General features: G+C 37.5%; 1 protein-coding gene across 2 annotated transcripts in view; it reads right to left on the reverse strand.

Annotated features, from left to right (window-relative positions):
- ARFGEF1 (ADP ribosylation factor guanine nucleotide exchange factor 1) overlaps positions 1 to 12,322 on the reverse strand; it is a 93,283-nt gene that overhangs the window by 35,172 nt on the left and 45,789 nt on the right. The window contains exons 7-13 of one of the 2 annotated variants that reach the window (XM_061342899.1): positions 12,046 to 12,159; positions 11,216 to 11,388; positions 10,119 to 10,252; positions 6,465 to 6,699; positions 709 to 808; positions 449 to 588; positions 235 to 343 (exon numbers count right to left, since the gene is read on the reverse strand). In XM_061342899.1, coding sequence (XP_061198883.1) covers positions 235 to 343; positions 449 to 588; positions 709 to 808; positions 6,465 to 6,699; positions 10,119 to 10,252; positions 11,216 to 11,388; positions 12,046 to 12,159 — 1,005 coding nt within the window. The remainder of the gene's footprint in view (positions 1 to 234; positions 344 to 448; positions 589 to 708; positions 809 to 6,464; positions 6,700 to 10,118; positions 10,253 to 11,215; positions 11,389 to 12,045; positions 12,160 to 12,322) is intronic. The other variant, XM_061342900.1, reaches the window with a different exon arrangement.

Raw genomic sequence — 12,322 nt, forward strand, 5'->3', positions numbered from 1 at the left:
CTAGGACATCACATGATTAAGAAAAGACAATTTATGACATGTTGTTCAAAAAACGTTAATCCAATTTACCAATACTTCTACCAAATTAAAAAAAAATTATTATCTTTTTTTAAGCAAGAGGTTTTACCTATCTGGAAACCAGCAGTATCAAAATACTGGAAAAAAAATGCACTGAAGTCTTTGAGCTTTAGCATCTCTTGATTAAAGGCAGAAGAATCACATCTTGTGTCTTACCGAGTGTTGTCTGAGAGTTGGGATTTACATATTGATCCTTACTCCACTCCACCATGCACTTCAAGATCGAAACTAAGCATTCCAATCCTTTTTTTCTCAAACTTAATTCCTAGAAAAGATTTTAAAAGCAATATATGAGTGGAATGGAGAGTTTAGACTTAAACTATCATGGCAAAACCCATGAAGCTTCCTGAAGTTTTGGTGGAATTTTTACCTGAACACTGGACATGCCAAGTTCTTGACTACCCCTTCCTTGAGCAATCTTTGATAGGTCATTAACCAGCCTTTCAAATATATTTGCTGCATTTAAATCGCAATCATAGTTCACATAGATGTCAACAACACTCTGGGCATCTATAAAACAATGGGACATTGTCAAACTTATTAGAAAAAATAGATCATTCAATAAAAGGAGTACAGTTTTGTTCTTCAGCATAAAACCATAAAAAAATATAACCAAATGGTCCTTAATACCTGCGCATATCCTTGTCAGCGTCTGTATAACCATCCATTTATGATCAAATGAGCTAGTAGAGGTTTCCAAGATATACAGGAATATTTCTTTGAAGAAAACCTAACAAATATTCCAAGAAGAGGGAGAAAAAAAAAAATCTATTAAAAAAAAGTCACTTAACTTTGACGGCCAACATTCTGACAGAATTCTGAAAGCAGCACTTTAGAGGTACAAGGTAAAAAAAAAAAAAAAGAGGCGAGGAAATGCAACTTACACTTGATACATTCAAACTAGGAATTTGAATTGTTACTGATGTACTTCTGGAGTTCTGTCCAGCTGAAAAATTTGGGTTATATTCTGATCACTCAAAAATGGAAGAACCTGGAATAATGTGAAATCTTGAAGCCTTTTTGAACACTTCAGCCTAACAAGAAGTCTAAGCTGCTGTTAAGAGTTCATTGGTGATCTTGACAGAAAATGTATTACCTCATCCACAGAATATTCTTCTCTATAAGACTATTATGCCACAAACATAACAAACAGCCACTTACACAGATTTAACGTATTGGACCTTCATTAGAAGGGAAACTTATTGACACAATACGGATCACTGTGGTCTTAAGATTATTGGAAGAAGGGTACTAGTCACGCACAGCATAAAAAATGCAGCAGGTCCTGTAACAGGGAAGTTACTCTTCCTTAAAAGAGATATAGTTTTCCCTAAAACTGCTTTAGTACAGATGCTTTTGTTTGGAACAGAGCCTATTTTATCCCCTCTCAATTCGTTCCTCACCAGATTCGTTAGTATTACAAGCTATTTCAGCTCAGCAAGTTTAGCAGCTTGGGCAGGCTTTTTCTCACTTCTCCCCTGAACAGCAGCAACTGCTGAAACAGCGCATGAGCTCAAAATGTGAACTACTACATGGCATTACATCACCATGCCACACTGCATTACACCACTGTTCTGTACTTCTGAGAGCTGACCTCTTCTCAGCCAGTTGTGGCTATCAAATCCACCAACACAGGCATTTTCTAGAACACTGACAACAGTCTCAAGCCATCAAGCTTCTTCAACAGCAGCATACAATTATCCAAATACACAACTACTCTTGTTTTTAATATCAGATATTCCTTTATACCACAGAATTTCTACAAAGATTTTAGGTACGCAGAGATAAGTGTAAAAGTAATTTCGCTTTAATTGAAAGCGTCTGGGGAGAGCCAGCAACACTGATTTTTAAGCAACTTTGATGGCAAGCCATTTCCTCAAGCAAACTGCGCTGCTAATACTTCTATTTTATTGGCCTCTTTAGAGAAAAAGGGACACACAGCACAGTACCAGTTATTAATCTTAATAAGGAAAGCATCCCTATGAAACCTAAGGAGTTCAAAATGTAACAGATCAAAAACTTTCAAGTGCTCAAATACACTCAAGAGAACTAGGCTGGTTTCAGTCACAACTTCGTGTAAACCAACCAGAGGAAGACATTACATTTTAAGAAAGGTCACGCTATGAGCAATCCTTAGTTACAGATTTGCTGTTTTCTGATTTTTTTACTGAAAGACAGTAATGCCATAAACCCTCTGAACTGGGAAAATGATTTTTTTTTTTTTTTTTTTTTGTAATAACGGAATTTTAAAGAAGTCACTGATGGAGCAGAGAAGAAAGTTTCAGGTATGAAATTTAACCCCAAATCTAAGCTAGAAGAGATAGTACCTGAAAGGTCTGCATACTATAAAGATATAAAGACACTTTAGATCTCTATGCTTCCGAGACAGAATTGACTTCTTGCTTCTGGTGTCAACTTTGGACAAGCATTATCTTGGAATGAACAGATTCTCAAAATCGTACTGATTTTTTTACATTTCAGATATTTTAAAATGCTACCTATCACTATGTTACTTTCTGCAATTCATGTCACAAAGCTGAGACTTGACTTTACTCCTAGAGTATCACAGTAAGTTAGAGATTGGAAGGGACCTCAAAAGATCATCTAGTCCAATCCCCCTGCCGGAGCAGGAACACCTAGATAAGGTTACACAGGAACGTGTCCAGGCGGGTTTTGAATGTCTCCAAAGAAGGAGATTCCACAACCTCCCTGGGCAGCCTGTTCCAGTGTTCCGTCACCCTCACTGAGAAGAAGTTTCTTCTCAAGTTTAAGTGGAACCTCTTGTGTTCCAGTTTGTACCCATTGCCGCTTGTCCTATCATTGTTTGCCACTGAGAAGAGCCTGGCTCCATCCTCGTGACACTCCCCCTTTATATATTTATATACACTAATAAGGTCACCCCTCAATCTCCTCTTCTCCAAACTATAGAGACCCAGCTCCCTCAGTCTTTCCTCATAAGGGAGATGCTCCACTCCCTTAATCATCTTAGTTGCCCTGCGCTGGACTCTCTCCAGCAGGTCCCTGTCCTTCTTAAACTGAGGGGCCCAGAACTGGACACAATATTCCAGATGAGGTCTCACCAGGGCAGAGTAGAGGGGAAAAGAGTATTGGAAAAGTAAACCAGAAATGAGCTAATTGTTTAGTCTGGTCAACTGATTGCTCCTGGGTCGGAGCAATCCCAGGTACAGCTACAGGCTAGCTGGAGAAGAGATTCAGAGCAGCCCTGCAGAAAAGGACTTGGGGGTGTTGGTTGATGAGAAAATGAACACGAAGAGGGCTTCAGTGTGCGCTTGCAGCCCAGAAAGCCGAACATATTCTGGGCTGCATCAAAAGAAGCATGACCAGCAGGTTGAAGGTGGTGATCCTGCCCCTCTGCTCTGCTCTTTTGAGACCTCATTCAGAATACTGTGTGCAGTTCTGGTGTCTTCAACATAAAAAGGACATGGAACTGCTGGAACAAGTCCAGAGAAGGGCCAGGAGGATGATCAGGGGACTGAAGCACCTCCCATATGAAGATAGGCTGAGAAAGTTGGGGCTGTTCAGCCTGGAGAAGGCTGTGTGGAGACCTCATAGCAGCTTTCCAGTATCTGAAGGGGGCCTGTAAGGATGCTGGGGAGGGACTCTTCATTAGGGACTGTAGTGATAGGACAAGGGGTAACAGGTCAAAGCTTAAACAGGGGAAGTTTAGATTGGATATAAGGAAGAAGTTGTTTACTGAAAGGGTGGTTAGGCACTGGAATGGGTTGCCCAGGGAGGCTCTGAATGTTCCATCCTTGGCGGCTGGACAGAGCCTTGGGTGACATGGTTTAGTGTGAGGTGTCCCTGCCCATGGCAGGGGGGTTGGAACTTGATGATCTTAAGGTCCTTTCCACTCCTAACTATTCTATTAATTTATGATTCTGTGAAAATGAGAGTTTTAACAAGGCTTATTCAGTTATGGAAGGGTGGTAATGGTAAGTATAGTTAAATGACACCCCGGTATCTGGGAATTGACTTACTGCAAACATATTCATTGACTCATTTAGGAATACAGTTACAATAAAATTAAGATATGGTTATACCTTACTTGAGGGCAGTGATACCTGAATATTTAAGTCAAAGGACCAAGGCAGGCTCAGTTTCAACGAAATCTTAAACTATTATTTTAAAATATGCCAAAAAATGTCTTACATAGATGAAGAATGTAGCTTCATTCCCAAAATACACAGATATTGCATATTATAAATCAGAGCATATGGCTCTCCTTACAGCTCTAAGACACTGAATGTGAAGTTTTCTACTTCTCTGCCCACATCTTCTGAATAACCTTTAGGATCAGTAGCTGAAAGAAGAGGAATTCTTATCTCACAACCAGGAAAAAGAGTAAGTTTCCAGAAATTGCTATGCCCTGTACTTTGTAATAGATGGATACTTTGGCAGCATCAAGGTTTTGGCTTTCCTATTTGTGAGGAGGAAAGGCAGCCCTGCTATGTGCTGATGGTCCTGATTTAGCATAGTCTAAAAGCTGCTACAATAGTGTAGGGTACCCTGTATTCAGTTTTCCTTAGATATGTCTTCATCCCTTACCCAGTTTTCCTCAGATGTGTCTTAATTTTCCATTGGGAATTTGGGGAAAGAATAGCAGTGGTGGAAGCTGATCAAATTTCTGTCAGGGAAGCTGGATTGCAATGCATTTACCACCTACACGCTGACTTGTAACTCTGCAAAAACACAGCAAATCCAACACTTGCTGGGAAGCAGGCTGTGTGACTGAAAAGCAGCTCAGCCCAGTCTGTCTGATGTGCTGAACACCACACATGCGCTACAGTCTTGTTGAGCACACCCAGTTTGTCTTGAAAGTCTTCAGAATGCATCACATTTTCAAGGCACATCACTCACCAAACCTGTATTTCTATCCAACCTATACTCAAGGAAATACTGGAAATCCTATTGCTTTTTCCCCAGAAAGTATCAAAGTAACCTGGTAAGCAATCGGAACACAAGACCCTTCTGACATAATACCAGCAAAATTAGGATCTTTCTCCAAAGCTGCCACAACATACCAACTTACACAGTCACATCCATAGGTGAAGAAATCCCTGAATTCAAGCTCCTTATAATAGCAACGTTATCAACATTTCCTAGCATCTTTTCATGTACTTAATCTCCACACTCAGAGGGCAATATGTAGGCTTCAGTATTCACATTGATTCCCCAAACACAAAATTACCAAAATGGAAAGTAGGAGCACATTGTGCACACTACTATATTCACTGTGGAGGTAAGTTCTTTATCACACAGGATACACAAGGTATCCATGTGGTTCAAATGGCCAGAATCATTCCAAGAAACTGCCTGTACCCTACAGCACAAGAGTCAGAAGTCAAGAACAAAGTCTCTATATATGTCTTGCTTTCCTCCAAGACTTAGAATATATTGATCCAGTGAGAAAATCTGCAGTGTTTGTCAGGACTTGGATAACTCTCATTGCTAAGAATATGGACTTACTTCTATTTATGGCCCAGGGAGTTAGACTGTGCATTCACTTTTTGAGACCAGAGGAATGAGATTATCTTATTCAGGATATTATTGATGTAGGCCCTGATATATGAAGAAAAGTGGTTACACTAATCAAACAGCTGGGATTTCCCTAGAGAAAGAAACTTGTTCAAGCAACCTCAAAGAGAAACACAATGCATTTCAAGGCATTAATTCTTATTCTGAAATCCCTTTGCAAAACCATGTATTACGTATTCCTTTTATAAGTTTACTCTTTTTTAATTTGTACTACATAGTGCAGAGCTAAAACTTCTGAATTGCATTGCTGAGCATTATTTGACCAAACTTATCCACAAACCTACTCATTTCTGAGTTTCATCATCATAATAATACCACGCCACAGCCAACAAAAAACTCTACTTCAAAACAGAGCAAACTAACTCATACAGTAAAAGTAGTGGGTTTGAGCATGGTTAAGTTGACTGTAAAAATTCAACTCAAACACAGCATAAATCAAGGCATGATTTGCACTGTAAAATTTCTTAGTTTATGTTAACATCTATTATTAAGGGATGAAACAGCCTTACTTATTATTTTCCCATCACTTTCCACTTCACCAAACAACACTACCACACATCACATTACTTCTGATCTTAGAGAGTAAATGTTATTTAATTTGTAAATGTTCCAAAGGAAATGTTGCTATTTTATCTGAAGGGGGTTTCAAGGTATTCTTGCAAGCAAGTCCACTGCCCCTGGGTAAAAAATAGCATAGGAAGATCTGGCAAGTATTACACAAAAGCAGAGATACCAAAAAGAGAACAAATTTGTCTAAGAGCAAACTACACAAAAATATAAACAAATCACTTAACAGCCCACCCCTTAAATTAGAAATTCATGTAACATACCTCGATCTGCATCTTTAGATGAGTCTTAAAGTTTGAGAGGAGGGTAAGAAATATGGAAAGTGAAAGCTCAAAAACTTCTGGAACTGATGAGACTCCATTTTTTGACAGTGCAACACAAAGGTACTGTTTAATAGCATTAATAAACATCTCATTTGTCCTGAAGACAGGTCCTGCATTTTGCAGAATGGACAGAAGCAACTGCAATGAAAGAATCTTTGATCGTAGTTCATGAGATCTAGAATAAAACAGTGCAGCATATCAGCTCAGTGTAAGTCATAAAAAAATACAACAGCCTCTTGAAAGGTCAATACACACCACAATGACTTTGTATGTTAATGAAATAAAGCTTACACAACCTGGTGCCGAAAGAGGCATCAAAAGATGTTGACCTTTTTTGTTGAAGTGGTCACTCTTCAGCCAAGAAGTTGGGAGAAGAATAACCTTTTGCAGTTACTGTTTCTCCCTATTACTACTGCACCACTCTTCTGCAAGACATCACTGCAGAACACCAGCAACAGTAGGCAATGCTGCCCATCTTAGCCAGAAGATGAAGGGAGCATTTTTTCCTTGGAATGGTTATTTTTTTTCTGGAAGAACCCGTCTAAAATAGCCAGTCCATTGACAGAACTTTGAGTACCAAAAGGTGGAAAATTCTCCTCCTCCTCTATTTCCACCAGTATGGAGAGCCGAGGGATCATAAAGCCAGCTGTACTGCCTGACCTACTTGCTTCCAACACTGAAATATCTTTTCTCAAAGACTGTTATTTCATATTAGTTATCAACCACTTTCCCCATCACACTCCAAGAGCAGCTAAGATATATAACATGCCTCACTTAAGCACAGAAATAGCAAAGTCAGGCAACTGTAGCGTTGTCAAGGGCTCCACAGTAACATCATGCTTTTTACAGAGTGAGATAAGCTAGAATTCATGTCAGAAGAGTGCTACTATTTATGCTTTAAAAACAAAACAAAACAAAAAACAAACCAGCCCCCAAAAACCCCAAACCACACACACACCAAAGTGTAAAGGAAATCTGTATCTATAAAAATATAATGAATTTAAATAGTACTCTGGGTGAATGTATTCTCTCCCACTTGTGATAATCTGAAAAAAAGACTACAGCTCTTCTGAAGAGCAGGTACAGACACAAATGGTTTTCCCAACAAGATAGTCCACAGTTTTCACAGAACCACCACCCACTGACAGAAGGACAGTTACGAAACAAAAGGAACAATGACAGGAAATTTTTCAGAGTACGGCCCAAACATGGCAAGGAGCACTTCAAGTCAACATGCAACACGCACAGTAGTTGGCTATTTGCTGTATGGTTGCAAAAATACAAGCTTAACAACAACAGCAACAGTAATTCCAGTAGCAAGTCTGTTGCAAATAAATTCAATGCTTTCTAGATGCTGGCAAAAAAAAAAAGAAAAAAAGAGGGTATTGACGGGGAAAAAAGAAAAAAATCAATCTGCAAACATTTCAAACTCATAGAATATAATCCCAAATGTAGACTTTGAAGACGCTTTTGAGAAGAAAAACATTGGCAGTTAAATTGAGTGAAGAATTTGTTCCTCACATTGCTCTTAATGGAATGTAGGTCAAAGTAAAAGCCCCAAAATAGCTCTTCTTAGGAGTTCTGCAAGAAAATGCCTGGCTCTGAACACTGAACAGCTGCATGGAACCTAGCATAACCTTTTGATGCAAAAGGCCTGATTTTTGCATCCCATTGTACCAAGTATGCAGGCAGCATGTGACCAGACCACGCTCTGCTATAAAATGTAAGAATTTAAATATGAATTTCAATAATAAACACAATATTAGATATTGCCTACTTCCAGCAAGAGTCAGCTCATAACTGAAGTCCTAATTTGCTGGCCTTACTAATTCTGTATGATGTGTAAAGTCCACTTAATTTAAAACAAGTTTAAGGACTAAAATCTAGTAAGTGAACCTTAAAGTCATTTCTCCCCCATTTTATTTCTTTCCATGGAAAAAGAAGATAAAGGCATTAAGACATTAACCAGGTTCCCATGAACATAACCTTGATTTCAACTCTCAGCCTTCTGATTTTAAGCTAAAGGTCCATGTCCTGTTAGCTAAATTTAAAATATTTTGAATACAGACTTCACAGCTACTTTCACTGGAAAGACGTTTTTCAGAGAGGCATATAAGACTTCTTTTAAATGCTGTAGATATCCCTACACCTCCTCTTCCAATTACAGCATGTTTGTTACTAGTTGAAAAAGCCATCAACGCCTCAGAACCACCAATAAATTCTAGGCACTCCTCCAAACACAGGACATCTTCAAATGGTTTTGCAGCTAATTCTTGTTGCTCTAAATGCCATTTCCTTCAATTTATTCTACATGAAGGGCTTAATCCATTCCAATACAAATGTCAAGGACTCCATGGATTCAGGTGAGGTTCTCCAAGTGCCTCAATAGCTATTGCTGCTCTTTCCAGAGGGAGTTAACCCTGTAAAGCCTTTAATAAATGGACAGTTTTAGGCTCAGAGAACTGACTAAAACCACAGGATTTTCATGGCATTTCCTCTTCTCAAAAAGTGAGGAAAAAACCCATGCCTTAGTCTTCATTCTTTAAAGTCCTGACTTTCTGTAGTACATCACTAGATAATTTGAAAATGGCTCTAGACTAACCCTTCAAAACCCTTTTTACTCCATCAATTTTTTTGTCAGCTTATGAAATTCACAACACTTATCAGCAATTAAATTGAAGTGTCTTAAGGTTACCTGCTGTAAAAGTTAGACCACGAAACAGTAAAGCTGGTTCAATTTTGAAAAATACTGAGCCTCCATCAGAAGTCATACCATAGTTTTAATATCTTATGAACAAAATAGCAATCTTCTTGAATTGCTTCTAATGCTCAAAAACCATGCATATACATTGCATTAAAGATCACAAAACCAAAGTTCTTTGCCAATACTCACAACTAATATTGGCACCCATCTATAAAGGAGAGTGTTTTTTTGTTTACTGTAAAGCCAAGTTGAAAACATGCTATCTTTAATCAGAGGGAAAGATTTTCAAAATAGCCATATAAAGGGTGTGTTTCAAAACATTTGGTTTTGTTTTTGTTTTTTTTTATTAAGGATGTTTCCAAAATTATCCAATCTGAGCAAAAGAATGGAACATTGTATCATGAGTTTATCATAACCACTATCAGGTCAAAACGAGGAGCTTATATTAAGATGGAGCTGGGTGTGCACTGGATACCCAGTATGCAAGAGATGTAAGAAACTACGGGGCATAAACAGAACCTAGGTATTACTTAAAAGCAGAGCAACATTAGCTGAGACCAAAGATACCTGAAGACCTTCTGTACAGACCCTTCTGAAAAGCATTAGGAAGAGCATCCAGGAAGAGCATCCAGCATAAAATATACTTCCAGAAAGAAAAGCTTTTGTTATGAAACTTCAAAACAGGTCGATGGGTAGCAACAACTGCTTTCATTTGACAGACAAAAGATGGATTAGAACATAAAAGTACCTTTTCAAAGTTTCTAAGTTCACTTTACTATACCATTATTTTCTCAGTGACTGAGGACTCTCAAAATTATTGAAAGAAATTTTTTTTTTTTTTTTTTTCCCAAATAGAAAGATTGGTTAGGAGAACTCTCAATTCTACTTACTTTGGATCTGGTGGTCCATCTGACAGGGGCTTCATGGAGAGTTTACAGAGTGACCTGAATACAAGGAAGGCATCCTTCTGTAAAATGTGGGAAAACTTAGCACCAGGGGTAGGTCCTGAAGAATTTCCAGATTCCTAAAGAAGTTAACATATTTCAGTATTCCATTTTGCATTAGCAGCGTGTGTAGGGAAATCCCTATCTCCTAGCAACAAGATGTTAACATATACAAATATAACCAATTCACTGTAGCTTTATGGTCTCAAGACTAAACTAAAACAAAAGAAAATAAATACTCTGTTGGCCAGTTAAAATAAACTCACTAATAAATATTGCTATCTAAGTTAAAAGTCAGAATTAAAGACTGTAATGAAAATAGTTAGGTCAAGTCTAAGTAAGGTAACTTGCAGTGAATTCCCTTCATATATCTTCAGTATATGACCAGTGTTATAAAAGCTAAACATAACATTTTAATAGAATGCAAGTATTTACATATCTGTGGCAAGATACAATTGGTAAAATTTCTATAGTACAATAATTACCCCTATTACTAAGTACAATAGTACAATAATTACCCCTATTACTAAGTTCTTGCAACTTGTACTTTTGCTCCTTATATAAGCAACATGTTTAATGCTTATCTATTTGCATGGCATATGTGACTACAGCTTTCTAAGCTTAAGATCTAATATTCCCAAACCTAATTACTCAGTACACTTTGGCAACAGATACCCTGTCAGTTGAGACTGCACACATGCTGGTATCTTATACAACAGAGTGTATTTTCACATCTCTTTTGTTAATGAAAATAAAATCCTCTCGGGCATGACATTTTTTATCAGAAATCGCTGCATTAAGGTCATGCTATAGGCTTGAAATACCTATTTATCAGTTGAAAAGAGCACACTGAAATTAGGCAATTATGTCTATAATTGGCTACATTCTTCACCATGTATATTGAATGTTAGTTTTATAGTTTCTCAGAAGCACTTTAAAAACCAGGGAACTAAGCTGTCTAATTTTGGAACTGTGTATCCTATGGGGCAACATATTAACACATACTACTTTTTTAGTATTTCCTAATTTACAGCTGTCTGTACCTGAGTGTCGTTGGAAGAGACAGATAATCTGTCATCAGGTAAAGATGGTGTATAAGCAACAGAAATTGGAGTCCCTGGAATTCCATTTGCCTGAATGTTTTCACTGTCACTGCCATCCTCTAATGTTACAATTGTGCCATCGCCACCTGCACTTTCAGCAGTCCCTTCCACATCTATTAAAAAGATGTAAAAATTATACACAAATGTTACATAAGATTGCAAATTAAAAAGTTTTTAAATCTAATATCTAAATACTATATCAATCATAACTATCATAGGAGGAGCTTAAGGTAGATAGACTTCAGTTGTCATCATATAGCTAAAAAGATTCCCAAATGCTCCTTAATTCTAATGGAAATTATAATTAAAAAACTGATAAAATTTGACATTGATAGGTTCACTATTCTACCAAGTTTCCAAGAAGTACTGGGGGAGGTGGGGGAAGGCATTCACTGATTTGATATATACTTTCTAACAAGCTGAAGTATGTAGTGCAACCCTGCTACTGCAGACAGGACATTTCTGAAGAGTTTATTGTGGAAAACAAACAGGAAAAAAATAAAGGAACAAGAACTTGTATTTTTGCAAAGAACATTAGTCTCCAATTCAGGGAGTGTACATCAACACAGGAAACCTTGTCCGTTTTACTGTTAAATAATGCCCAGCTAGATTTGCAAACCAGCCAAATAAAGACAACTGAAACTGGGTTTTTTTCAGCACATCAGTTCAATAATGACATATTTTAGTTAAATACTCAGAAGTGTTAAGATAATTCTTAATGTCAAGATTCAGACTGCGGTTGCTATTGACTAGACAGAAACTAATAATACCTCCAACCACTATGTTCACCATTTCCTGCACAATACTTTCTACAATTTCTTGTGCCTTCTCTTCACACTCATTGCTTTCACCATCGTAAGTTCCTCCATCAGATTTAGAAAGATCTTTAAAAAGAAAAACAAACCCAAACAAAAATTAGTGAGAAACTGAGAAATTGAGATATTTTCTTGCATTTTTCATTTAAAAAATAAATTACAAATATATTAATAGGAGAGTGTACCTTAAAAAAAAAAAAGTGTTAGGATGCTTTCAAAATAGTATTTGCAT

This window comes from Neopsephotus bourkii, unplaced genomic scaffold (genome assembly GCF_033783945.1).
Source record: "Neopsephotus bourkii isolate Nb327-2 ecotype Australia unplaced genomic scaffold, CSIRO-AGI_Nbou_v1 NB_1820, whole genome shotgun sequence".
In the NCBI taxonomy this organism is placed as follows: Eukaryota; Metazoa; Chordata; class Aves; order Psittaciformes; family Psittacidae; genus Neopsephotus; species Neopsephotus bourkii.